Below are 27,041 nucleotides of genomic sequence, written 5' to 3' on the forward strand. Positions count from 1 at the left end.
ACTGCGGGCGGGCCCTGCTCATCCCCGCCGGAGCTGCGGGGAAAGGGTGCCTGGGGCAGCCGACACTCCGCACCGCGGCCGGGGGATGGATGGGGCCCCGCCGGGGCAGGAGCCGGTTCCGTCCGCTCCCCAGCGCCGGGGCCCCCGGGGCAGGAAAGCTGCCGCCAGCAGCCGCTTCCTGCCCGGCGCCGCCACAGGGAGGCCCGGCGGTGGGTTCAGACGGACCGGGACCACCGCTACGGCTCGTCAGGGAGCGTGGTCACCCCGGGCAAGGCTGTACCGGGGCTCGGAGGGCGGTGGAACCGGCCGGGAACGGCGATGTCCCACCAAGCGCTTCCCGCGGGACCAGCCCAGGCCCGCAATAGGGGCCGGGAGAGCCCCGGCACACCGAGAATGGGCGGGCACAGCACCGAGCCGCCACGCTTAACCCGTTCCCCGCAGCCGACGGGGGTGTCCTCCAGACTGGAACGGGTCCGCTCCGCTGGGTCAGGACAAGCCACGAACCCCAGACCCACCGGCACCGGCGACATGGGGCGGGGCCTGAGAGTGTGAGGGGCGGGGCCTGGAGGCATAAGGGGCGGGGTCTGAGGTGGGGCCGGGGCGGGCCCTGGGAGGTGTGTGGGGAGCGGGGCGGAGCCCGGGGATGTTAGGGGCGGGGCCTGGAGGGGAGAGGGGCGGGGCGGGGCCTGATACGGGCCCGGGGTGGAGTCTGAGGCGGGGCCGGGGCGGGGACCGGGGCCTGAGGTGAGCAGGAGGGCGGGGCCTGAGGGGGGAACCTGGACCTGTGGCGGGACGGAGGCGGGGCCGGGGCGGGAACCGGGGCCTTTTGCAGGACAGAGGCGGGGCCGGGGCGGGAACCGGGCCCTGAGGCGGGCAGGGGGCGGGGCCTGAGGCGGGAACGGGGGCCTGAGGCGGGCAGGGGGCGGGGCCGGGGCGGGCCGGCGCGCGCGCAGTGTGGCGGGGGCGCGCGGCCTCCCCCTGTCGCCATGGCCGAGCAGTGAGTGCGGGCGGGGCCGGGGGGTCCCCGGGGGCACCGGCTCCCGGTGGTACCGGCCGGGCCCCGGGGACAGGGTGTTGCGGGGTTCGGACCCGCTCGTCCGGCCGGCGGCGCCACCGGCCTGGGCTCGCTCCGGTTCTTGTTCCCGGGCGCGGGGAGCGCTCGGGCCCGGCCGGAGCGGCAGGGAGGGCGGCTGGAGTGGACCCGCGGCGTGTCCCGGGGGAGGGCGGGGACCCCAACAACCCCCGAGCTCACGGTCTGCCCCGGGGGCTTGGGGAACGGGAGTGCGCGGCTCTGATCAGCACCGCCCCTGCCGCTGTCCCGGGCCTGTCCGTGCGCTTCGGCTGGGGCTGTTCCGCAGTCAGTCAGGAGCACTGCAGGGCGACGGCGTTGTTTTGATTGGTTTAAGTCTATGATATAAAGAGTCTTTTTCTCATCCACAGGGACGTTTTGCTAATGTCACTTGTTTCGGGGTTGAGCTCACCGTTATTTAATATTTATTCTTTCTGTACTATTACAGAAAAATGGAAATTACCACTCCTCCGACATCCAAGTGTATCATGTACTGGAAGAGGAAAGTCAAGTCCGAGTACATGCGGCTGCGGCAGCTCAAGAGGTTCCAGGCAAACATGGGAGCAAAGGTACAGCAGCCACAGCAGGGACTGGGCTGGGATGCCCCAAAAAGGTTTAATTTCAGTTCAGAGTGTCTGAGTGGTACCAGAGGGTGTCAGCAAGGGGAACTGATGAGCTGTGCTTGACTTGCAAGCTGGATCAATGGGAATTGCTGCCAGTTATCCTCATGCTCTGTCTTGAGCTGTGTGGGCAGTAGCTGTCACACACACGAGGCCGTTGGACAAGCACTGGTGGAACTGCAGCAAGAGAGCTCATTCCCAGTTGGTTTTTACAGGATCTCCCTGCTGAGCCCTTTCGGTGCTATGGGAGTTCTCAATGGGGGTTTTTTTGGGTTTTTTTTTTGGGTTTGTTTTTTTTTTTTAAATTTTGAGAGCTCCTTTCTCTCCTTTCAGGCTCTCTTTGTGGCCAACTTTGCGAAGGTTCATGAAAAGACTCAGATCCTGAATGAAGACTGGAAGAAGCTTCGAGTGCAGCCAGTGCAGCTGATGAAGCCAGTCAGTGGGCACTCGTTCCTGAAACAGGTGTGCAGGGGAAAAGGGGCAGCAACAGCAGGTGGGGACTGGAACCAGGGCTCTGCAGGGAGCTGTGGGGATATGGGTCAGTTTTTGTCTGTGTTGTCTTAGGTCAGTGTCAGGCCATGCCTCACACTTCTGGAATGCAGAAATGGACAAAAAGTACCCCCAAGGCTTTTTCCTGTGATGGACTCCACAGGGTGGATGTGGGGCTTCTGTGTTTGTCCTGAATTCAGTTTTCCTCAGGCTGTGGCAGCCTCCCAGGGTGGTTCCTCACTGACCTTCTCTGTACTTGTATTCCAGTGCACTGTTGAGAGCATTTTCCCAGGATTTTCCAGCCAGACACTGTACATGAGGACCCTGAACACAGTGGCACTAGTGCCCATTATGTACTCCTGGTCCCCTCTTCAGCAGAATTTCATGGTACGTGGGAAGTGCAGGGTCTCAGTGAGGTCGGTGTCAGATTGTTACACAGCTGGGAAGGGGTTCTTCATCCCAGTTGTTTCAGGCAACATCTGCTTGAGAGGTGATGGAAAGTGTTGCTTTAGTTGCTTGTTTTGTAGAATCCCATAAACCAGCCTTGTGTCCACGCTTCCTTAGCCAGGTAGTCTCCTTTACACATGACTTCTTGACAGAGCCACCATTGCTTCCCAGGATTCAAGGAGCAAATATGTTTTTGGAGGGGTTTTGTTTGTTTATGTTTTTTCCTAATATGTTTATTTCCCTTTATGTGAAGAGTTTTATTTCTTAGGCAGCTCCTTTCATTTGTGACTGGGTTACAATGGGCTAGCACTGATGTGTCAGTAATGAGACATCTGAACCTTTGCTGTGCACTGTGTTGTTGGCAGGTCTGAGGGAGCAGAGAAGCCTTGGGCACAGCCCCATTGGGGTCAGCAAACACTCCTTTTCTGAGTTGTGTCTGATCTCTTTTCAGGTGGAGGATGAAACGGTTCTGTGCAATATCCCTTACATGGGTGACGAGGTGAAGGAAGAAGATGAAACTTTCATTGAAGAACTCATTAATAACTATGATGGGAAAGTTCATGGAGAAGAAGGTAACCTGGGAGCAACCAGCTCTGTCCACTCCAGACCAGGCTGGATGGGGCTTGGAGCAACCTGGTCTAGTGGCCTGTCCATGGCAGGGCTGGAACAAGATGAGCTTTAAGATCCCTTCCTGCAGTTCTATGATTCAGTCTCTTGGAAGTAACATATCCAAGTAGTTCAGAGGTCGAAAGGTGGCAGCAGCAACCAGCTTTTCTGTGGGAGCTCTCAGAAACAGGAATGGTGCCTGCCATTCGCCTTTGCAAGGGCACATTCCTGCCTTTGGACACCTCACTCCATTTTAATGCCTGGAGTGCTCTGGAGCCAGTGCTTCTATGTATAGGGATTCATAGGCATCCTCTGGGATGCTGAAAATGTGCTAGAGGGGGAGTAGCTCAGCAACCCTGTTCTGCTTGTTGCCTTAGCCAAGAGTTTAATCAATGAAAAGCGCTGCCTGCCCCATCATAAAATTGCCCAGCGGGGAGGAAGACAGGGAAAACTGGTGTGGCCTGTCCCCATATTGCTGAAATGATACACCACTACTGACACTACTTACCCCCAAAAAACTGAGAGAAGGGCTCTGGTGGGTAGCAGAGCACATTGGCTTGTGGCTTGCCATGGCGAGAAATGAGAAAGATGGTGGCAGTCCCACTTCTGTGTGTTTCAGAAATGATCTCAGGGTCAGTCCTCATCAGTGATGCTGTGTTCCTGGAGCTAGTGAATGCTCTGAATCAGTACTCGGACGAGGAAGAGGAAGGACACAATGATTCTGAGGTGAAGCAGGAGGATGGAAAAGAGGAGCTGCCCGTGACAAGGAAAAGAAAGCGAATTGCAGTCGAAGGTGGGTTTGGCCCCCAGAGAAGTGGGAATTGTGTTGGTCACATTTCTGTCCTGACCTACCTGAGCACTGGGCACTGCTCTCCTGCCATCACTGGGTTGTTTGTGTCACCAAGAGTAGTTCCAGCTTGACAAGTTCTGTAGCAGAAGGGAAATGGTTTGTTCTCATTGTCAGCTGTGGACAGGAGAAGAAATCACCATCTTAAAGTGTGGCGAGGAGCAATTTAGATGAGTAATCTGAAAACCCACTTCCTGGTGAGATTAGCAGAGCTGGGTGTTATCTGAGAGGCTGTGGGATGTTTTCAAGTGCTGGTCTGGCAAGCACCTGTCAGGGAAGTGTGGGTGGGTCTGTTTCTGTGGGAGGCAGGGAGATGGACGTTTTCAAATCCCTTCCAGACCTGCTTTCCATGTATTAGTGTTCCTCTTCCCTCTCCTGTGCCACCTGGAGCTCTTGTTGCCTAGAGGAAGCTCTGGTTTGTGGGATTTTCATGTGTCCTCAATGACCTTCTGAATGCTGATGGGTGATTTTTCTTTGTCCTTGATCTGTAGTGATGCGGGCGGCACAAACACCAACACTTCTGTGCATGTAGAAAAGCACTGTCTGCAAGTTCTGCCCTGGCAGAAATAAATAGTAATAGTGCTTAAGAAAAGTTGGTACTTCCAGCAGTACATCGTGCTGCACTGAAAGTAGCCTAGCACTGCTTCTGGAAATACCTCAGCCTGTTTGCTGGACACAAGGTTTATCTGCTGTGCATGGGATTACATTTCTGTCTTAAAATACAATCCTGAGCATCTCTGGAATTGCTCTGTGCAAGGAGGAAAGACCTATCCACATCAGCTTGGCTGAAGAATTGTGTCTCTTCTTCTTTGTAGGTAACAAGAAGTGTTCCAAGAAGAGGTTCCCCAATGACATGATATTCACTGCTATTTCTTCCATGTTTCCTGAGTATGGCTTCCCAGAAGATATGAAAGAAAGGTAGAAAATCCCTGCACTAGTTGTCTGTCCCCTTTCTCAGCAAGAGTTGAAACCTTTATTTCAGAGACCAGCACTGTGGGCTGGCTGGGCCACAAAGCTCAGTGCCTGCAGCTGTGTGGGCAGAGTGTGTTTGGAGTGGTACAAACTGCACTTTGCCCTGGAGGCACCTGGGAGGCCCAGGTGGCGACGTAGGCATGTAAATCTGTCACAAATGGGGAAAGGAGGCACATCCCTGAGTGTCTGTGTTTGCCCACAGGTACCGGGAGCTCACGGAGGTGTCAGACCCCAACGTGCTGCCGCCGCAGTGCACTCCCAACATCGACGGGCCCTGCGCCAAGTCGGTGCAGCGGGAGCAGTCCCTGCACTCCTTCCACACCCTCTTCTGCCGCCGCTGCTTCAAATACGACTGCTTCCTGCATCGTAAGTGCCGCCTCAGCCGGACGCTTCCCTAGAGCCCTTTCTCCTCAGTTTTCCTCTGCACGCCTTGCTTAGTCTGTGCTGGAGTCTCTGGAGGGGTGGTGCCTCATGAGTTTGGGGCCTTAGGAGCTGACAGGTGCCCAGAAGCCTTTTGCACGGACAGCTCTTTGCTCCCATGGATGGCAGACCGACGAGCGTGGCCGTCCCCTCAGCACACCGCGTCCCAGCTCCCGGCAGTTTGTGCCCTAGTCCTGCCGCCACCAGACTTTGCTCTTGCTTTGCAGAAGCTCGTCAGTGAAAGGCATGAATGTTTCACTGCCAAAGTCTGGACATGCCTCTTGTGTTTTGTTGCCTCCCTGGAACTTACAGCTTCGTCTTAGTCATGTTCCTGCGGTTGGTCCTGCCAAAGCCTTTTGGATACCGATTAGCTGCTGGACCTGCTGTTCTCCAGGGCTCTCTAAGGGCTTCTTTGGGAAGTCACAGGACTTTTTTCAGTGAATTATTTATTAAAAGATATAATATTAATATGACGTGGTCTTTTGTTTCAGTGTGAAAGCAGATTCTTTTCCTATGGCCTCTCCTTCCCAAGCTGCCTAGTCCCCGTTGTGGGTTGGAGCAGGGTTACCCTGTGGGTCTGGTCACCTCGGGCACTGCTGCCCGGGGAACCCTCAGGCACACAGGCTCCTGCTTCCTGTCCCTTGCAGATTTGGGGGAGACTCTTGGAGAATGCTAATAGTAAAGATAACTGTTACTTTTTCAGCTTTTCATGCTACTCCTAATGTGTACAAACGAAAGAATAGAGAGACCAAGATTGAGCCAGATCCTTGCGGCGCGGACTGTTTCCTCTGGCTGGTATGTTTCTGTGTCACTGCTTTAGAAACCATGAGAGAAGTGCCCTGGCCAGCTCTGCTCTGCAGAGCTCTGTGGATCTTTTTCACAACTTGGATGATTATTTCAGAATTAGTTCTGGTTCTTGTTGGATTCAGAGGAGCATAAATGCAAATGCAGACCTTACCAGATGCATATTGTAGCAGATCTCCAACAAAGCCCTAATTCCAGAGCTAGCAGATGGGAAATTGTGTGACAGGTGATTTCTCTGGACTCAGTGTAGTGTTAGAGAAATTAAGCCCACGTTAAAAAGGAGCAGACTGAGAAGCCAGAAGGATCCAGAGGAGTGGGCTGGGGGTTCAGGGCCAGGGAGCCTCTGCTGACCAGGCAGCAATGCCAAAGGGAGCAAAGTGGGAACCTGCAAGACAAACAGCTGGCAGGGTTTGGCACTTGCTGAAGGGACCACACATGGCCAGTCACTTCCACCTGCTCTTGGTGGCGGCAGGACAGGGCTTGTCCCAAGGCCTGTGGAGAAGCCTTCCTGCATTCCCTGGTCATCTGCCACCTGTCTTGTCTTCTGCTCTGCTTGCAGGAAGGAGCCAAGGAGTTTGCTGCACTGCACAACCCCCGATCCAAGTGCTCAGGCCGGCGGCGCCGGCGGCACCACGTGGTGAGCGCCTCCTGCTCCAACACCCCGGCACTCACTGAGACCAGGGAGGGCGACAGCGACCGGGACACGGGCAACGAGTGGGCCTCTAGCTCCTCGGGTATGGTCCTGAGACAACCCACTCCTCTCTGTGTGAGCAGTGAGGGCAGGCAGCTCCCCACAGCTGGAGAGCTCCCCTCCGCTTCCTGCACAGCTGGAGAATTTGGAGTTAGCAGTCAGTGTTCTCAGTAAAGCTGAGGGACAGCAGCCCTGCCCTTGCTGCTGTGGGATTCACTGTCCTCTCCCAGGAAGGAGGAATGTTGCTAGGCAAAGCAAGAGCTTTCTGGGAGCTGCAAAACCCAGAGCAAGCCCTTGGGTCCTGAGCACTGTGCCTGGCCAGAAGCAGAAGTGTGTGGCTGGGAGTGCAGTGTAGGGTTGCAGGGCACTGTGGGGGGACTACTACTCCCCAAAATCATGATGGCCAAGTACCTTTTTCCAGGGTGTGTTTGGCTTAACGTCTGCCTTTCCTGCCAGAGGCCAACTCCCGCTGCCAAACCCCCACTAAGCAGAAGCTGAGCCCGGCCTCCTCCCAGCTGTTTGCAGTGGAGACACCACAGGAGCCCGTGGAGTGGACAGGAGCTGAGGAGTCACTCTTCCGTGTCTTTCATGGCACCTACTTCAACAACTTCTGCTCAATTGCCAGGCTGCTGGGGACAAAGACCTGCAAGCAGGTGAGTGCCCAGAGCAGGCAATGCAGCAGCAAGAGAGAGGCCAGGGCCAGAGCCACTGCCTGGTGGCTTTATTTCTCTGCCACAGACCTCCCTGAGGAATGTGCCAGATCAATGCTTTTGGAGTTCAGGGTGTTACTCTGCAGCAGTGCAGCTATTGGCAGAGTGAGCCCTGTGTGCTGGTTTTGTGGGTTCCCTCCCACGTGCAGTGTCTCAGCCAGGTGTGTGATTTCCAGGCAGGAGGAGGCAGTGTGCCATAGCCAAGAAAATGGGCCGGAGCTGCTGCTCCCTGGGCCCAGGCCTGGGAGCCTTGCTGTGCTTACTCACACTCTCCTTATGTTTTTGATAAAACAACTTGAGTGCACTGAACTTGTTTCTTCTTTTTGCTTGTGTTCTTCTTTAGGTCTTTCAGTTTGCAGTGAAGGAATCACTTATAACGAAACTGCCAACAAATGAGTTAATGAATCCATCCCAGAAGAAGAAAAGGAAGCACAGGCAAGTGTTGGACAAGCTTGTTTTGTTCTTAAAATGCAACCAGATCTGCTGCTTTTTGTGCCAACGCATTCCTGGTAATCCCCATCTGGCTCCCATCTGTGCGCACGTCCTGCTGTCACATGGGGCTGCTGCTGCTGCTGGGTCCTGGCCTGGCCCAGCTCCAGGGCTGCTGCTCTGCCTGGGGGGCTCAGTGGCCCTGCAGCCCCAGGCTCAGCCCGAGGGTAGAGCAGCACTGGCTGCTGGTCCTGCTGCCACTTCCCTAACAGCAGCCTCAGCTCCCTGACTTGTAACCCACTTTGTTGATCCCAATGTGTCCAGTATTATTCTGGCTCTGGTGTTTGGCTTAAAGAGCTTCTGCTGCAGCTGCATCACTCTCATCTCTCTCCACTTTATGGTGGCTGCTGATCATTAATGCATGAATCTGCCAGGCCCATCTCTGCTGTGCTGGCTGCTGGTGTGGAGAAGTGCTGGCTGTCTCTCCCTAATGGCTAACACATCCCCTCAACCTTCTCTGTTTCTTTTCCAGGCTGTGGGCTGCACACTGCAGGAAGATCCAGCTGAAGAAAGGTACTGTTTGTTTGCTGTGGCTGTGTCAGGGGAGGTTTGTGAGGGTTGAGTTCTCCAGCTCTGACTGCTGCAGCCGGATGGCCCTGTCCTGCTCACCAGCCGGGCAGGTCCAGCAGCATGGAGGAGAGTCACTGTCCCTGGCCAGGCTCCTTGGGGTGCCAGGGGCATTATGGCCATCCCAGTACCTGCTGAGGCTGCAGGTGTGGAGTTTGGTGCAGCCAGGGGAGGCTGAGGGCTGGCTGGTGTGCAGCCCTTCTGTGGACTGGGCTGTGGTCAGTGAGCACAGCCATGTGTGTGCCTTTGGGAGCTGGGTGCTGCCAGGCTCCCTGCAAGCAGATGGGCAGATTGCACCTCCTTGGCTCCAGAGCCCTGCACTTGCTGCTTTGAAAAGTTTCCTGCAACATGCAGTTTCCAGTCTTGGCATTTCTCTTCTTGTTTTAGATAATTCACCAACCCAGGTGTACAACTACCAGCCCTGTGACCACCCTGAGCATCCCTGTGACAGTTCCTGCCCTTGCATCATGACTCAGAATTTCTGTGAGAAGTTCTGCCAGTGCAACCCTGACTGTAAGAAGAAGTCAAGGACTAACGGACAGGAAAGCAGCCAGCTCTCCTGGCATAGAGCACAGGGAGGGTGCAGAGCTGGGGCTTGCTGGGGGCCTACTTTATTCCTGCACTTGCTGCTCTGTCCATCCACAGCAGTTCTGTTAGCAGCCTGCTAAAGTCCAAAAGGAAATAGTTCTGTGCTGCCATGCAGCTGCTGGCAGCTGAGAGACACTCCTGTTAGTGCTCATCCCTGTGTCTATATCCTGTGGGTGCTGCTGCTGGTCCCCTGTGAGCAGGATGTTCCTCCAGCAGTTGGGGTGGGCATTAGGTCGCTGCTCTGCCATGTTTGTTTTTCCTGTCTGGGCTTCCATTCCCAGCTCTGCAATGGAGAAAACAGCCAGACTTTATTCTGTCCCTGCCCAAGGCCTGCCAGGGCAAGATCTGGCTGGGGAGGAGCACTTGGAGCAGACACCCTGCATGGGCTCTCTGTTCTCTGCCAAAGCTCACAGAGCAAACCCATGCTCTGTGTTGCTGCAGGTCAGAACCGCTTCCCAGGCTGCCGCTGTAAGACCCAGTGCAACACCAAGCAGTGCCCCTGTTACCTGGCTGTGCGGGAGTGTGACCCCGACCTCTGCCTCACCTGTGGCGCTTCGGAGCACTGGGACTGCAAGGTGGTCTCCTGCAAGAACTGCAGCATCCAGCGGGGCCTCAAGAAGGTATTGACAGCAGCGTGGCAGGGGCAGAGCTGACACACAGCTGCTGCTCTGTGTGTGGGGACAACAACTTCCCTGCAGCTGCCAGAGTGCCAGAGTCTGGAAAAGAATCTGCTCTGCCCTGGGCCTCAGTAGCACTTACTCTGGAGTAGGGATTGTGAAAATCAGGAGATGGGAGTTAAGGCAAGAGCAATGGAGTGTGTAAAGTAACTCTAGAGAAAGATTTAGTTTTCCATTCTGCTGGTCAGAGCAAGGAATTGCAGATGAAAAAAAAAGGAAATTCAGAGAAAGTTGCAAATTACTGTGTGTCAGGTCCTGTGCAGGTCCATGTAGTGGTGTAAGTCTGTAGGGAGCTGTGTATCACCATAACAAGGGGATGCTGGGTGGACACTGGCTCCCCTCTGCCCCCATGATCTGTGTGTTGTGAGGTGCTGTACCTGCCAACTCTCCCCAATTCCTTTCATTTTGGTTCTAGCATTTGTTGCTGGCCCCATCAGACGTGGCTGGCTGGGGGACTTTCATCAAGGAGGCTGTGCAGAAGAATGAATTCATCTCCGAGTACTGCGGGGAGGTCAGTGCTGCTGCCTGTGCTGGGGCTGCTGGCCAGGCACACAGGGCTGTGTGTGATGGGAGAGCTTTGGTTGTGAGGTCACTGCCTTCCCCAACCTGGCTGTGCCCATGGGCTCGCTCTGACCAGGTCAGGAGATGAAGCCTTTTGCTGTGTGGGGACACATCTCAGTACCTGTGGCCCTCCACTGTGGAGGAGAGTGTTGTGTCTGTGCTGCTGCCCAAGAGCCCTGCTCTGGCCCTGCCCCATCCCTGGGTGCCCTGGCAAGCTCCTGCCCGTGAACTGGGAGGGAGAGCAGGAGGGTGTTTCCAGGAGGCAGGCGAGCACCTGGCTCAGCCCTCAGCTGCTGAGTCTCACAAGGTGATCTCTCTCTACAGCTCATTTCACAGGATGAGGCTGACAGGCGAGGAAAGGTCTACGACAAGTACATGTCCAGCTTCCTCTTCAACCTCAACAATGGTAACTTCCTGAGGGTGCCAGGGATGGAGAGGCCAGGGCTGCTGGCTAAGTGGGCAGACTCAGCCCACCTCTTGCCTGGGTGACAGGCCTGGCCTTACACCATGGTTTCTTTCTTTTTTATTTAAATAGATTTTGTTGTTGACGCTACTCGCAAAGGAAATAAGATCCGCTTTGCCAACCACTCGGTGAACCCCAATTGCTATGCGAAAGGTGAGGTCCCCCTGCCCAGCTGGGCCAGGCAGGACATGGTGCTGCAAGAGCTCTGGCCCAGGCCGGGGCTGCACATCTCTGGTGTTGTACCTCTGATGTTGTATCATCTCTGGTTGCAGTTGTGATGGTGAACGGAGACCACCGGATTGGTATCTTTGCCAAGAGAGCCATCCAGGCAGGAGAGGAGCTCTTCTTTGACTACAGGTACTTTGGCCAGCGGGGACTTTGGGCTGCAGGGCTGACCCCACCCTCTGTGCAGGTTTGTGGGGAGCATGGGAGGTCATTGCTGCAGCCTTGGCTTCCTGTCCTGTAGGTACAGCCAGGCAGATGCCCTGAAGTATGTCGGCATAGAGAGGGAGACGGACATCATCTAAGCTCCAGGGTGGTTCTGGCACACCTTGCTGCTGCACCTTGTAAGCAATGCCATGTTTGCTTCACGCTGACATGACTGCTGCTGTTCCTGCTGCTGTGTGTGTCACAAGTGCTACTTTCCATCCAGACACCAGAAAGACTCGGGGCAGGAGTGTAAGCAGCCCCTGGGCCATGGCTGTCTCAGGGTGGTGTCCCCTCTGCCCCAGCTGGCTGGGAAATGGGGACTGCCCAGCTGTGGCTGGAGTGGCACCAAGGGCTGCCTGGGGATGGGAGAACAGCACTATGCAACACGATATTTTGAGTAGGGGTGCCACTGAGCTGGGTAGAGGACAATGTTACAGTCACTGCCTGTTGTGACCCAGGGAGGCTTCTCAATAACCTGCCTTGGGCTTTGTGACCCCCTGGCCCTGGGAATAAAGGGGAAATACTCTCTGGCAGGGTAAAGCTTAGCCTTGGCACCCCATGCAAAAAGGAAAGAAAAATGCACTTTAAACTAATCCTCAGCTAGCGGCTGGGCCCTGTATTTTGGGATGGAGGGACTGCAGGCATCCCAGGTGTCCTGCATCTGTCAGCACCTTTACCGGGATGTTGTTCCAGGCCTGGGACAGGACAGGACAGGCTGGATGGGGCCTGGGGTGACCTGAAGGTTGGGGCTGTCCCCTGAGAGCCACATATGCCACCAGCCTCCTGTCTGGCCTGGTGCTGGGTGCTGGGCTGTGCTCCCAATGTCCAGGGCTGGGTTCCCAGGATGACATGGGGAGCCTGGATGAGCCCTGACCTGGCTCCAGGGCCCCAGCCCCCTCCCAGCTGTTTAGTCCAGGAACACACAGAGGTGCTGGGTTTGCCTGGGAGCCAAGCCCTCCCTGGCCCAGTCCTCAGTATGCTTTCCCAGTGCCCTGCCATGGCAGGCCAGGCTGGCTGTCCTTCCCACTGTCCGTGATGGCCCCTGGAGCTTGGAGGTGTTTAGGTCTGTCTGGAGCAGTGCTTGTATCCCAGCACCTGCCTGAGCCTTGCTCCCTGCCACCTCCACCCACCCAGCTCCTGCCAACCCTGCTCTTGCCTAAGCGTCTTCTGCCACTTTGGCCATATCTGCACTATGCCAGGCTTGTGTCTGTGGTTTGTTGACAGTGAATAATGGTAATAATAATGCACTTTAAATAACATGGCTTGTAGCCTTTGTCATAATAAAGTGGTAGCAAAGACCCTCCCCTGTTTGCTGGCCTCTGTTAATCTGGGCAGCAGCTCATCCCCAGGCTGTCCCCTGCCTGCTGGGCTCAGCCCAGCCGTCCCTAATGTGGCTCCCACGGTCCAGGGGGAATCACAAGTGGCCTGGTTCTGCCAGCTGCCTGAATCACACTGGCTCAAGGTGGGAAGGGGGAAGAAGTGTGTGGTGGGGAGAGCAGGACATGATCTCTGTGTGTGCAGCAGCAGCCGAGCTGCCTCTAGCCCCAGCTCATTACACACTGCATCTCACTCTGGGACCAGGAATTGCTGTTGTCAGTGTGGTGCCTCCCTTGGTGCAGGCTGAGCCGGGGTGGGAGGAGAGGATCTGCCCAGGCTGCCAAGGTGAAGGCTGGGGAGTGTCAAACGCCATCATTCTGCCTTTATTTGATTATCTTCACATCTCATTCGAAAGAACAGACTTTTTAAAAATAAGGTGCCCAGTGGAGCCAGGCCTTTGGGTAGATAAATGCATATCTGTAACATTGTCTTACCACAACACAGCAAGTGAACAGGAGCTTTCCCTGGGCTGGAGGTAATCAGCAGGACTGGCACTTCGTACAGAGAAGTAGCAAACTACAGACCATGTACCACGACACGCGGGACGTCGCGCCCCGCGGGAGCTTCCGTTTGGTTTTTTATACAAACCCATAGAATAAAAAAACCAGAGTGTAGTAGTAGTAGAATATCCAGCAACAAAAAAAATGGTAGAAAGGATCTGTACCTGATTTTATGAAAGCAGCATCTCAGCAAGGTGCGGTGGCGGCATGCGCGGCGCCGGTGAGGAGTATTGCTGGGCAGCCCGGCTGTGCGGGCCGGGGCTCGTGGCTCTGTGCAGTGCTGGCGAAGCGAGCGAAGCAGCGGGGCATCTACGCGGGCAGCACTATCGGGCGGCGGCAGCCGGGTGCCCCCGGCCGGAGGGAGGGTGGGAGCCGGGCCTGGGGCTCCCCGACAGAGGCCAGGCAGGATCTGGCAGCTGTAGAGGCAGCAGCCTGCCGCCGGGCTGTCGGCGTGTCCGGGGCGAGCGGGGCTCGGCGGATCGTGGCCGCACTCGGGGGCCGGTCGGTGGCGGCCGTGGGGAGGAGGTGGCGGTCGGTCCGGTCCGGTCCTGTCCGGTCCGGTCGGTCTGAAGGCGGGTGTTGGCAGTTCAGGTGTGCTCGGCCTTTTGGTCCCGCGACGCTCTCTCATTCCCGGGCGGCTCCCGGGGCTGCGGGGGCTGTGAGCCCGTCCCACCCCCGGCCCCGCTAGTCCCCTCTCGGCTCCTCCAGGATCTGGGGCAGGTTCTGTTCTTTGCGTGCCGAGGGTGGTTTGGCAGCACCGCCGTACTCCTGGATGGCCTTGGGCTCGTTGGTGTGATAGGAGCCCTTGTAGCGGTGGTGGTAGAAGTAGAGCAGCCCCAGCAGCCCTCCCAGCAGCAGGAGCAGGAAGATCACGACTGCGGGGAACAGACAGCAGTGAGGGAAGGGGAGGGGCCGCAGGGCCGTGCCGCTGTGGGATACCAGCCACAGGCTTCACTTACACCCAATGATGATCCCAATCCAGCCGTCGTCGTGTACGTGGGGGAACTCTGCAGAGACAGAGTAGGCAGCTGAGACCAGGCTGCTGCAAGGTCTCACGGTGGAGCTTCCCTTCTGCAGCTGGTGCTTGACGAGGGCTCCATCCCCACCAGGGTCCCAGCACAGCACCCACCTGTGGCCATGTACCAGGGGTCCATCTCAGGAGGGATAAGGATGGTGCTGAGGGGGAGCATTGAGGCACAGCTTGACTCCACCAGTTCTCCCCGGATGCTGTAGGGCCGCAGGGGACTGGTGGGGTGGAAGATGGTTTTGAGGGGCACGAGGGTGTTGAATTTCACCCCTGAGAGGCAGCCTGAGAAGCCAGGAGTGTTGTAGCGCTGGATCTCGGGGTCAATCACGCCAGTCTCTGTGGGGCCACAGAAGGATATTACTCATCCCTCTAAGAGGGGAAGGGCCATGCTGTGCAGAGGAGACCCCAGAGACCCCAGCATGGGGCCCCAGCTGAGGGCAGGACCCAGCTCACCCATCACACGACCCAGGTACAGGTTTTTGGGCGAGTCCAACTTGCTGTCCACAAACAGGGAAAACTGCTGCTCCATGATGGGGAGATAGTCCACCTGGGAAGTAGGTGCACAGCATCAGTGCCCACAGAGCCACCCTGCCCAAGCCCCCTCCCAGCCTGACCTGAAGCCCCAGGCCCCATTGGGAGGGTGCCCCAGCCCTAACCTGGGTGTACAGTGTGCGGTGCAGGCGGGTGATGTTGACACGGTGGGGCCGCCCGTCTGTCACTGGCTTGTTGGTGAGAGTGAACACGTAGGGGCTGGTGCCCAGCTGGTAGCGCAGCTGCAGGCTCCCTGTGGGGAGTACAGGTCTGTCAGCAGGGCTGGACCTCTCAATGGACACATCCAGCCCATCTCTAGGGTTGGTATCCACAGAGAGGAGCACCCTGTGCAGCCCCAGCACCAGATAGGGGTCCCCATGCAGGCTCTGGGTGAGCCCCAGGGCAGGGCATCCTCTCCTCACCATCATCCTTGATGAGCACGGCCATATAGTCCTTGACGAAGGTGCTGACGTAGAGCAGCACAGCAGGTGCTGAGGTGGTGCTGAAGCTGAAGCTGACCTCCTCGCTGGTGAGGTTGTAGCCAGGCAGCGGCTGCCAGGGGCTGCTCACGATGCTGGCGAACTCACGGGCGGCGTACAGCGACATGGGCAGGATGTTGTACCGCACCCAGGTGCCCTCCTCGAAATACCCACCGATGTCTGTGCGAAAAGCCTCTGAGGTGAGAGGAGCGCCGGCTCCTCGGCCCCTCCCACCCCGCGGAGCACAGCCACTCACCGTGGTTGCAGAAGGGCCCGGTGAAGGCGGAGATGCTGCAGTTGCAGGTGTAGTGGCTGTAGCGCTCCACGCAGAGCCCGCTGTTCTGGCAGGGCACCGGCGGGTCCTGGCAGTAGCCGGTGCAGTTGACCCGCACACCCTCCGTCTCGTTGGCTTTGCCCTCCAGGTTGAGCGTCACCCCGTTCATCCGCAGTCCCCGCAGGCAGCCGAGGAACGGGCGCATCTTGTGCTCTGCTGCGCCTGCAGCGGGGCCAAGGCTCAGTGCCCTGGGGCATGTGAGGACTAGGGGTGCAGGGGCATGGCCAGGGGCTCTCACCAACATAGAGGGGCCGGTCAAATTCCAGGCGGACGAAGCTCTGTGGGGGGAATGGCCGCACCACCCAGGGCAGCTTGTCCACCCGCAGCCGCGCCAGCTTGACGTTGAGCTCAGCCTTCACCTGGTGCCACTCGTCATCGTTCCAGGGCACCACCGACCTCACCGTCACATTCTCGTCCCCATTCCCAATGTCAAATATAAATGCCAAGTCCCTGGTGGCTGCAAGGACACGATGCTGAGAAAAGGCCCCAGCCCTTCTGCCCCCAACAGCCCTGCACCCTCTGCCCCCCCGTACTGTTGAGCTCAATGCGGATGTAGTTTCGGTAGCCTGGGTTCTCCAGGAAGACTCCAGACTGAGCAGTGGTCTTGAAGTAGAAGGAGATGTCAAGGCTGTGGTTGGCCTGGAAGGTGGGGAAGATCAGGGCTGCGCCCCTGTTGAAGGAGACGGTGTTCCAGGTGTTGCCTGCAGGAAACAGGAGGAGCAGTGGGGGATGAGCAGGGTCCCTCCATGTGGGACACCACAGGCAGGTGTAGGCACTGTGCAGACAGGGGATGTTCTGTGGGGCCAGGCACTTACGGTCTCCATAGCACCGTAGGGGCCCCAGCACAAACTGGGCTTCAGAGCCTGTGCGGTTGGTGTCTCCAACTACAACCTGGGTGACGGGCAGGTGGTCCACAAAGGTCAGCAGACCCTTGTCTGTCCTCCTGCAAATATGAGTGCATCAGAGGGACCATGAGGTGTTTCTGTCCCTTCACCAGCCCAGAGCCCTGTTACCCTCATCTGAGTGTCCCAGAGTCTGTGCCCCCCATGACTGCAGCCCCCACCCCACAGCTCCTGTTCCACAGCTGCCACCACTCACCAAATTGCGTGGTCAGCATCACAGTTGCAGAAGTACTGGGGGTCAGCACAGTTCTTTTCCAGCCCGCAGGCGCAGCGCTGGATGCCTGGCCGGGAGCCTCCCCAGTAGTAGTGCCTCTCATCGTTCCGACCCATCCAGAAGCTGAAGGGCAGCCCGGCTGCAGGCACAGGGAGGGTCAGGACACGCCCTGTGTCATGGCCTGGCAGTGCAGCCACGCAGCACCGCCCCCTGCTCTCGGCACTCACAGGGGGTGTTGAGCAGGCGGGAGTTGTAGCAGTGGAGCTCAATGCGCTGCTCGCAGTACTCAGAGGCATTGGCCAGGGCTGACACCTCGGCCCAGGAGGCGTTCCAGTACTCCACGGCCCCCAGGTAGGGCTGGTCCACACTGGAGCCCGTCACCCGCGTGGCGTAGTGACGGTTGTGCCGGATGATGGTCCACGCTCGGTCCTCTGCAGTGAAAGGGGAGCTTTAGGACTTGACCCCTAGGATACCCTCACTCCCTCTATCCTGTTCCAGCTTCAATACACAGGCAAGGACTGGTTCCCAGGGACACCAGACAGAGGTCCCCTCTGCCCTCCTGCTACCCCCACCTCGGATGTCACAGTACACCGTGAAGGGCTTGAGTGGCCCGCTGCCATCTGGGTCAATGGTGTAGTTGCCTGAGGTCTTCCCACTGACCCGGTAAGCATCACATGTTTCCTTGTAAAGGGCTGGAAGAGAAGAATGGGGTGGAGGTCAGTGCAAGGAAGGCACCAGGCAGGAGTAGGGGCTGCAGGTGCCCCCATTGTCCCTGACCCACAAGGCTCCAGGCTCACATTTGTGGCAGGTCTCCCCCTTGTACCCCGTCAGGTCGCAGATGCACATGAAGTCATCCCAGGATTGGATACAGCGGCTGTCATGCTCACACAGGTTGGGGGTGCACCTGAGGGCACAGAAGGCTCCTGTCCCAACACCAGCACAGCCCCCCAATGCCCCCCACTCCCAGGCAGCACCCTTGTCCCAGTCAATACCTGTCTGTGATCCCACAGACATTAAAGAACACGTTGTGGTACTGCACCAGCCGCTGCTGTATCAGCCACTCCACATCCACGGGCTGCATGTCTACGTTCAGCATCTGCAGGCAGCCGTGGAAAGCTGTCTGGTTTGACCGGCAGCCAGTGACTGAGGCTGGCTTGGGGCAGCCTGCAAGACAGATCAGAGTGAGCAGCCCTCAGGCACCCATTGCCCCGGGCCCTGCCCTGCTGCCCACCTCCAAAGAAGTACTTGTTGCCAGTGCGTAGCTGGAGGGGGTGAGCCACCCGAAACTCAGCACCATCATCATCATCAATGTTCACCACAGCTGAGCCATCCCGTGCCACCAGGTGCACCGAGTGCCAGAAGCCATCATTCAGGCGATGCCCTGTGTGCAGAGGAAGGTGTGTGGGGATGCTCCACTGCCAGACTGACCCCCAGCCCCGTGCTGGCTCCCCAGCCCACCTGCAGCAAACTCCAGCTTCTTCTTGCCAGGCTGGGCAATGGAGACATTGATCTGCCCCTCGCTCAGCACCATCTCGAGGGAGCCCAGGTTGTCAGAAAAGCCGGTGTAGAGCAGGAGGCCAGCAGTGTCCCAGGAGCGGAAGCAAAAGCTGACAGCCAGGCGGTTCCTCCGTGGGATCCCTGGCACCTGCACGTAGTTGTTGATGCCAGCGAAGGTGATGGGGCTGGTCAGCTGGTCCTGGCAGTAGTGGCCCACTTTGCCCTGGGAGTGACCATGGGAGGGGTGAGGAAGAGAATGTTCCCGTAGAAGGGAGGCCCTCTCATCCCCACAGTCCTGACCTCAATCATGCCCAATTGATCCCAATGCCTGGCAGAGCCAGGCAGGCGCCCCAGGCCAGGGACAACCTTGCACGGTCAATCTGGCGCCGCTCGGCTGAGCACAGCCCCACATCACCCCACAGCAGGCAGGGAGCCTTGCCCCAGGGGAGGGGTCACCCCACAGTGGGGCTAAGAACACCCAGGAAAGGGATCCCCCCACAGCAGGGAGAGAACCCCCAGAGAAGGGGCCATCCCCCCAGGCTGGACCTCAAAGCGAATGTTGGGCCGCCGGTGCCGGGCCAGGTCGGCGATGTTGACCCCGTTGAACATGATGTTCTCCACACAGCCCCGGAAGTTTTGCCGGTAGGTGAGGTGCTGTTTTTCATGGTCAATCACCCCTCCGAAGAATACCTGGTAGGCAGAGGGAGGGTGTCATCCCCTCTCTGGAGGACACCACGGGTCGACATCCTGGCATCCCCCTGCCCAGTGCACCCACCTCGGTTTCCAGGTCAAGCTGGTCGAAGGTGCCACGGCAGCGGAAGCGCTTGACCTCCCCATCCAGCGTCAGGTTGACGTAGTGGCCGAGACGCTCAATGTGCAAGGAGTGCCAGTGCTGGTCATCCAGGAGGCTGCCCACCGCCACCGTTGTGTGGCCCTCACTGGCATGCAGTGGGCTGCTGCCTGGGGAGGACCAGCATCAGCTGGTGGCCCCCTGGCCCCACGCCCCTGGCCCCTGGCCCCAGCTCACCTAAGCTGATGTGCAGGAGGAGCTGGGCCTGTTTGAGCTCCACTGTGATGTAGTCACCCTGTGAGCCCTCCCCATGCATCAGCACTCCATCCTGCTCCAGTGTCTTGAAGTTGAAGGAGATGTCATCCTCAAAGGTACTGACCCTCTTGGCTCGGAAACGGTAGGAGATGGCATCATCCCCATCAAAGTAGAGCACATGGGACCCTGGGGAGAGCAGAGCAGCCCCACCCATGTCACTGCCTGCAGCAGCAGGTGCCCTGGCACAGAGAACACACCCTTCTGCTATGGCCTCTGCCATGGCTGCTGACTATTTGGGCACAGCCCCTTCTGAGTGAGTTTTCTAGGTGTGCCAGAGCCAGGATTCTGCCAGGCAGGGCTGCTGGAGGCCCTGGCCAGGTACTCACGGTAGGGGCAGCCATAGAGGCCCAGGCGCAGCCCAATCTTCCCGCGGGGGTTCCAGGCCACCGGGATGATGCGAATGTATCGTGCGAGGATGGGGTAATGCAGGTCATGCCGCACCACCCCGCTCTCATTCACGTTCCCAAAGAATGTCTGGGGGTGAAGGGTCACTGTCAACGCCTTGCTCCAGGCCAGGGGTCTCTATTCCCCCCAGAGACCCCCCTCCCACAGTGTATCCCGGGCTCCCCCCTACCCAGTTGCTGCCCTGCTGGAAGAAGGGTTTCCAGCTCGTAGGGTGGTCTCCATAGAGCACAATGTAGCGTGTCAGCCAGTCATAGGTGTTGAAGGTTCCCTGCGTGGCCACTGCATTGATCCGGTGCTTTTGCATCAGGTCGATCTGGAGCCAGGGCTGCTTATCCCGGGGGTCGGGGGACCAGCCGCTGGTGCCTGCGGGGGGAGCAGCTCAGCGGGGCCCCTCAACCCCGCCACAGGCAAAACCTGGCCAAGGACGGTCCCTGCCCACCTCCCCTGCCCCGCCTGCATCCCAGTTCCGCGGGGGGACTCACTGTGCAGACGGGCGAAGCTGGCCGAATAGAAGATGTTGTATCTAGAGGAGGCACCGATGGAGTAGGAGTAAAGAGGAGCAACGAGCTCATCATAGCAGGGTCCTGTGGGGAGAACGGAGTTGGGGGCGGCCTCGGAGCGCTGAGCTGGGCAGTGTCGCTGTGGGAGCTCCCCAGCCCTGCGGACCCTGAGGGAGCCCGGCGGAGCGGCGGGCCCGCTCTGCTCTCCCCTCCCACTGCAGCGGAGCTGACACACCTCTGCGGGCCCGGCGCCGGCACCAGCCGCCTCCGCACTGACGTGGGCGACGGGACCCCCCGCTCTGCCCCGCCCCGGCGGGGAACGGTCCCGCCTGGGACCCCGGGGGATCCCCTGCAAACCCTCGGGGCATCGGCAAAAGACCCTCCGGAGGGGCCGGGGTCCCGAACCTCTTTCAGAGTCCCCTACCGGGTCGGACGGAACGCGGGGAGCCCAGGAGCACCCCCAGCCCTCACTGTAGGAGCGGTGCTGCATCAGCCCCCAGCCCACCGCCCCCCGACTCTCCCGTCCCCTGGAACACCGCACCGCCCCGACGGCCCTTCGCCCCGGCCCCGGGGAGGAGACCCCGACCGCTGGCTCAGGGGGGCACAGGGAGCTGCCCGGTGCGCCCGGGGCCCCGCCGGTTCCCGTTCCCGAGCGGCTGCCCCGGTAGCGGTAGCGGCTGGGGGCCGGTGCAGCCCCGCGGCGGGGCCCGCCCGGCGGGTGGCGGCGCTGGCCGAGGTGCTGGCGGAGCCCGGCACGTCCCGCGGGGCTGCCCCGCTGTCCCCGGCATTCCGGGGCATCCCGGATCCTCGGGCCGTCCCGGTTGTCCCGGGTCCCCGGGGGCTGCGGCCGGGAGCGGGGCCGGCGGGGGGGGGGCGGGCTGCGGCGGGGCCGCCCCGGGCGGGGCGCGGTCGGGGACAGAGCCCGGACCGCCGTGTCCGGCCGTGACCTTGGGAGAGACGCGAACGGGGCCAGCGGAGAATACCGAGGGATGCTGGAGAATGCCCGGGGAAGAAGGATGGGTGCCCGAGAGAACGGAGGATGCGGGCACCGCTCGGGATGCGGGGTCGGGGCGGCGGGCGCGGTCCCGCAGTGCGGAGCGGCCGCTCCCGGGACTGCGGCCCCACTTACGTGCGAGGCAGCCGGGCCCGGGGCTCAGGAAACCGGCGCAGGCGGCGAGCAGGAGCCCGAGGAGGCGGCGGGCGCCCATGCTGAGCGCCCCGAGCGCCCTCGGCGCCGCCGCTCCCGGTGCTGCAGCCGCGCGGGGGAGCGGGGCCGGCGGCTCCGCCCACGGGGCGGGGGGGAAGCCGGGCCGGGCCGGGCCGGGAGCGGCGCAGAGCTCCGGCCACCCCCCCGCACCCGCGGCCGCGCCCCGGGAGATGCTCCGCCCGGGAGCCCGATTTCCCCGCTCCTCGGCACGGCGAGTTGCTCTCCGCCCCGGGCTGCACCGGGACGGGGCTCTGTGGATGGGGTACGGGGGCACGGTGAGGCTGTGCTGGAGCTCCCCGGGGGATTCCTGGGCGGTGCCTGCTCCTCGCAGCACCCCGAGCCCCCCGTGCCTGCCCCTGTGCGGGGAGGTGGGAGCGGTGCCCGCGGCCCCCCCGCAGCAGATGTGCTGTTTGTAATCAACCCTGGATTAAGGCCTGCAGGTCCCGGGGTCGCTGCTCTCTCCAGTGGTGCAGAAGAAGGGATTTAGTTTGTATCTGCTCTCAGCCACCCCAGACGCCCACAGAGGGGTTGGGGGGGCTGGCGCCTCCGTGCCCTACATACACCTACAGGCCCGCCGTGCTCCGTGTCCCCGGGCCCCGCAAGAGCAGGAGATCTGCTCTCGCAGGGGCCTCGAGCAGTCCCGAGAGACGGGGATGCCCCAGCAGCTGCTGGCTCCGGGCAGCCCTAAGCACAGAGCAGGAGCACGGCCAGGCTGTGCCCGGGGCAGCTCCACACCGCTGGCCCCAGCCCTGGCAGCGTGTGCCGGGCCCGGCTGCCGGGGCAGGGCAGCACAGCCGTCAGCTGCGGGCAGCCGGTGCTGAACCTCCTCCCCGCCCAGCAGAGCCCCGGCCGCGGCTGGGGAGTGAGAACAGAAAGCCCCAGGTGCGGCAGGGATGTGGGACACCTGGCAGTGCACCGGGAGTTCTGCTACCAGGAGCTAGAACTGTGTGCTGAGGGCATTGGCACCCGCCCTCCTGTCCCCTAAACCCTGGCAGTGCCTGCAGATCCATCCCCAAGAGAGGCACAGCCCACCCGGCCTTATCCTGACACCCCGGGGGGCTGCGGGCTCTGGCCACAGCCCCATGTCCTGACCCTGTGCTGGGTCAGATCTGTGACAGCCCCAACAGGGACGTGTAGAATCCCTGCTCTGCACCCATAGCTGGCTGTAGGGCCAGCATTAGCCCCAGGATGCTCCTCCTGCCCCTTTCCCCAAGACGCAGGGTGCAGGAAGGCACCCCCAGAGCCAGCACAGGGCAGAGATGTGCAGTTGGCATCCCCGCACTGCAGAAAGAGCACGAGAGGGTTCTTTCTCCAGCAAAGAACCCTGGGGACCCCCTGGAGGCTGGGGACACCTGTCCTGGCTGCTCTTTATCCAGGGTGCAGCAGCTCCACACCTCCACAGCGAGCACCCAGGATCCTGTGCCCGTCTGGAGGCAGCAGGAGGGCCGAGGGCAGAGTGGAGATAAGCCATGGCAAAGACGGCTGTAGCTGGGAGAAAGGGGGATTGAGGGATTATGGCCAGGAGCCCATTAAAGCTAGGGATCAATTTTCTCCCCCCTGGGGAGAGGAAAGTGGGGCCTCTGCCCCACAGGAAATAATCTGCTTTTTAATGAGAGCTGGGAGTTTTGTTGTAAACAACCAGCAACACGCCTGCCCAGCACCGTGGGGATGCAACACCAGCTTGGGACTCCTGGATGAGTGGTATGCTCTGCACCAGCAGCCACCCCAACTTCTGGAACCACCATGTTTGCCATCAGGAAAAGACAATCCTAGCCCAGACAGGGCTCTGCCAATCCTGCTGGAGGAGCATCCTGCCTGTGCCCAGCTCAGTGCCATCCCACAGCAGCCCCCACTCCATTCATTGGCCCCATTCCCTCTGGTCCTGCAAGGAGCCAACAACAGCCCTGGGGTGGGCTGAGGTTTCCCGCATGTGCTGGATGCCCTCATCCAGACCCTGCTCCCCTGGCTGGGTGCTCCCAGGTTTGGCCTGCGTTCCCACATGACAGATACTGAGCAGAGCTGCTATTTCTGTCCCAGCATGTTAAAGATACACAGTGGGGGTTACACCTGCCTCTGTCTCCCTCCCAAGGGCTGGGTCTACACTCTGCACTTTTCAGTATCGGGAGGTGTAACCACAGGTTAACAGAGCACTGAGACATCAAACAGCTTCAGACCCACCGGCCAGGAGAAAGGTTCTGCTGTGCAATGACAGAGCAGGTGAGGGGGCTGCAGGGTGGGGGGTTTGCTGGGACCCAGGCAGGACCCCCCTATCACTGGTTTTTGTTAGTTTTTTCAGGTTTTTTTTTTTTTTTTTTTTTTTTTTTTTTTTTTTTTGTGAGCCCTGTGGGTTGGCCTTCCTTGGCCACCTGGGGAATCAGGGCAGTGCCTGGTGCTCCAGGCCCCTGAGGCCCTGAGCAGGAAAGGGGCTAGAGGAGCTGCTGGAGAGCTGACCTGCCCTGGCACTGGGTTCTGATCCCACCTGTGGCCCCAGAGCACAGGGGCTCAAGCCCAGCTGCCTGGGCTCGCTGACAAGGGCCAGAGTTAAACTGTTGTTGTGAGGCTACTGTGAGTGTCAGTGTCATGAGTTAGAGTGTCAGATCCTGACCTCCAGGTCAGTGGGGTCCCTACTGAGCAGTACCAGGCTGCAGCACTGTCCTGCTGCCCCAGAGCAGGGCTGAGCAGTTGGGAGGTGGGAGCGCTGTGCTCAGCTGCCTGCAACCTGTGTGAGAAAGGAGCTCCTTATTTGGGAGCAGGACTAGTGCAAGTAGTGCAAGGCTGTGTCTACACTGAGTGGTGTGTGGGGGCTTTGGGCACCTGGGGATGCTGGTGTGGATCCCCAAGATTCAGTTGCCCAGGGCAGCTGGGGCCATAAGCTGGGTGCTGAGCCCCAGAGCAGTTCCCCTGGAAGGTGTAGTGTTAGTTTGTGGGACACAGTGCTGTGCTAGGGACACCATGGCTGGGGTCATGTCCCTCCTCCAGCTCTGCACTGCAAAAGCTGCTCGGGAAGTGTGTGGTCTCTTGCAATGACAGCACGGTAAACCTCACTCTGTTGTGGGTGGGTGTGACAGAAAAAAAACCTGTACGTGGGGCCAGGGGCCAGGAGCTGCGGCCCACCCGGCTCCCAGTGGTGAGGCTGGGTGGGAAGGGCAGCCCTGGGTGTGGTTCTGCACTCTGTGGCCGGGCCACAACTGCCGAACCCACCTCACTCAGCCTCCCTCTGCACAGGTGACTCCCCGCCCCTTCCCAACAGAGCTCATGGTCACCACTGACTGCTACCCCTGCGAGGATGAGTACTCGGGCGGGGCCGGCATGTTGCCTGAGCTCTGTGAGAAGCAGGCAGTACGGGGCTTTGCCCATAACTTCCAGCTTATCGTGTACCTGCCGTTCTCAGTGCTGGGCATACTGGGGAATCTACTGGTGCTGCTCACACACGCCCGCTACCGCCAGGCACGCAGTGTCACCGATGTCTGCCTCCTGCACCTGGCTCTGTCTGACCTCCTGCTGCTGCTGATGGTGCCCTTCGCCGTCACCGACACTCTGCAGGGCTGGTCCCCGAGCACAGCCGCCTGCAAGGCGCTGCAGGGTGTCCACTCCCTCAACTTCTACAGCGGCTTCTTCTTCCTCACCTGCATCAGCATGGATCGCTATGCGGCCGTTGTGCGGGGCCCGGCCGCCTGGCGCCTGCACGCCCGAGCTCTCCACCGCGGCTGGCTGACGGTGGGGCTGGCCTGGCTGCTGGCCACGCTGCTGGCACTGCCCCACTTCATCTACAGCCGGGCACAGCAGCACCAGGATCTCCAGTTCTGCCATGTCGTGTTCCCCGGTGCGGCAGCCCGGGGGGCCAATAGCCTGCTGCAGGCGGTGCTGGGCTTCGCGGTGCCTTTCCTGGTGATGGCACGCTGCTACACGGCTGTGGCACGGACGCTGCTGGCGTCCCGCGGTGCCAAGCCCCGCCGGACGCTGTGGATGCTGCTGGCCCTCGTGGTGGCCTTTGTGGTGCTGCAGCTGCCCCACAGCCTGATGGCGCTGCTGGACGCGGCCGAGCTGCTGGCCAGCTGGGACATGAGCTGCGCCCAGAGCCGCCGCAAGGACCTGGCGCTGCTGGTCACCGGCGGGCTGGTGTACCTGCGCTGCTGCCTCAACCCCCTGCTCTACGCCTTTCTCGGCCAGCGCTTCCAGCGGGAGCTGCGGCGGCTCGCCGGCTGTGTGGGCTCTCTGCAGCCGCGCTGCCCCGGCAGCCGCAGGCCCAGCCGGCGGACATCGCTCTCCACCTACCTGGACGTGATGTAGGAGCGCAGTGCCCGCGGCGGGGCAGGACCAGCGGCTCCCCGGGGAGAGCCCCGCCCGCACGGAGCTGCCCCGGTGAGCAGCCGGACACGGCAGCACCGACCCGCACGGCTCCTGCACACGCCTGGGCAGGGGAAGAGCGGCCCCGCAGCGCCTGTATGTCCTGAGAGTGCCTTCAGTGTCCTGCGACCCGCCGGGCTGCGCTCCCCGCAATGTCGCGCGTGTTTCAGGGGGGCCCCGCAATGTCGCGCGTGTTTCAGGGGACCCCGCAATGTCGCGCGTGTTTCAGGGGGGCCCCGCAATGTCGCGCGTGTTTCAGGGGACCCCGCAATGTCGCGCGTGTTTCAGGGGGGCCCCGCAATGTCGCGTGTTTCAGGGGGCCCCGCAATGTCGCGCGTGTCGCGGGCTATGCGATGTCTCACAATGTGCTCCGGGGGTCCGGGCGGTGCCGGAGCCGGGTCGGTGGGTGCAGCCCTGGGGCCAGGCAGGCAGCTGGTTCCCACTCACAATAAACACCGAACGAGTCCCGGTGGGCGAGCGCAGTGTTCGTGCGGGGCGATGCTGCCCCGGGGGGGTTTGTGGGGCCGGGGGCGGCTCCTTGGCCCCCGGCACCGGCGGGCGATGCCTGCAGGAGGCAGCAGAAGCTCGCGCTTCCTGGCCGCCCTCCCCTGGTCCCCACCGCTGTAGGGACAGGGAGCCCCCAGAGAGGGACAGCACAGACCCCCCGGAAAAACCCGCCTTGGGTCCTGCACCCCAGGGCGGGGGCAGAGGCACGTTTGTCTCCCTCCTTACTCCCCCCGGCAGCTCCTCTGGCACATCCCGGCCCGGGGGTTCTCCGGCACCAGGGCGCTGGGCTGGGGCTGGCCCGGCCCGGACACGTGGCGACCAACACATGACCAGGGGCTAGGACACGGCGAGTGACACATGTCCCCAAGGTGCCTTGGGCCGGCAGCGCCGGGGCCCTGCATGCACCAGGCCTGGGAAAGAAGCATCGCACAGCGCCGGGAACAGGACTGGGCTCGGCTCTGGTGCAGCTGCTCACGGAGTCTCCCAGCAGAGCCGGGCATGCAGAGAAACACCTCCCGGGGCTGCCGGGGCTGGAGGCGACTTCCTGTTCACCCCCTGCTCTGTTTGGGCCTAGCCCAGGGCTCCACTGGAAGAACCATTCCAGAAGTTTCATCCAGTGCTGGGCCAGAAACAGGTTACTGCTGACTCAGCAGCCACAGG

General features: G+C 60.3%; 3 protein-coding genes across 3 annotated transcripts; 2 read left to right on the plus strand and 1 right to left on the minus strand.

Annotated features, from left to right (window-relative positions):
• Positions 1-938: 938 nt before the first annotated feature.
• EZH1 (enhancer of zeste 1 polycomb repressive complex 2 subunit) lies at positions 939-12,728 on the plus strand. The gene is made up of 20 exons (XM_083877344.1): positions 939-997; positions 1,518-1,638; positions 2,023-2,151; positions 2,446-2,565; positions 3,077-3,197; positions 3,851-4,024; positions 4,894-4,996; positions 5,253-5,416; positions 6,174-6,265; positions 6,834-7,008; positions 7,422-7,618; positions 8,019-8,110; positions 8,637-8,677; positions 9,119-9,244; positions 9,761-9,939; positions 10,412-10,507; positions 10,882-10,963; positions 11,093-11,173; positions 11,293-11,377; positions 11,487-12,728. Exons 1-20 carry the CDS (start codon positions 987-989, stop codon positions 11,545-11,547), a joined length of 2,250 nt encoding a protein of 749 aa, XP_083733470.1. The 5' UTR covers positions 939-986; the 3' UTR covers positions 11,548-12,728.
• A 1,137-nt stretch (positions 12,729-13,865) lies between these two features.
• On the minus strand, positions 13,866-21,528 carry CNTNAP1 (contactin associated protein 1; the record flags this gene model as incomplete). The annotated part of the gene is made up of 24 exons (XM_083877479.1): positions 13,866-14,201; positions 14,286-14,333; positions 14,456-14,689; positions 14,807-14,900; positions 15,010-15,137; positions 15,307-15,543; positions 15,620-15,859; positions 15,936-16,154; positions 16,231-16,398; positions 16,513-16,640; positions 16,796-16,952; positions 17,041-17,244; positions 17,386-17,505; positions 17,611-17,717; positions 17,806-17,977; positions 18,045-18,194; positions 18,272-18,533; positions 18,857-19,000; positions 19,086-19,270; positions 19,338-19,541; positions 19,742-19,889; positions 19,990-20,183; positions 20,303-20,404; positions 21,450-21,528. 24 exons carry the CDS (start codon positions 21,526-21,528, stop codon positions 14,011-14,013), a joined length of 3,915 nt encoding a protein of 1,304 aa, XP_083733605.1. The 3' UTR covers positions 13,866-14,010.
• Positions 21,529-24,782: 3,254 nt separating this feature from the next.
• CCR10 (C-C motif chemokine receptor 10) lies at positions 24,783-25,817 on the plus strand (the record flags this gene model as incomplete). The annotated part of the gene is made up of 1 exon (XM_083877799.1): positions 24,783-25,817. One exon carries the CDS (start codon positions 24,783-24,785, stop codon positions 25,815-25,817), a length of 1,035 nt encoding a protein of 344 aa, XP_083733925.1.
• Positions 25,818-27,041: the final 1,224 nt, after the last annotated feature.

The sequence above is a fragment of the Zosterops lateralis genome (genome assembly GCF_965231275.1).
Source record: "Zosterops lateralis genome assembly, chromosome: 24".
Taxonomy (NCBI): Eukaryota; Metazoa; Chordata; class Aves; order Passeriformes; family Zosteropidae; genus Zosterops; species Zosterops lateralis.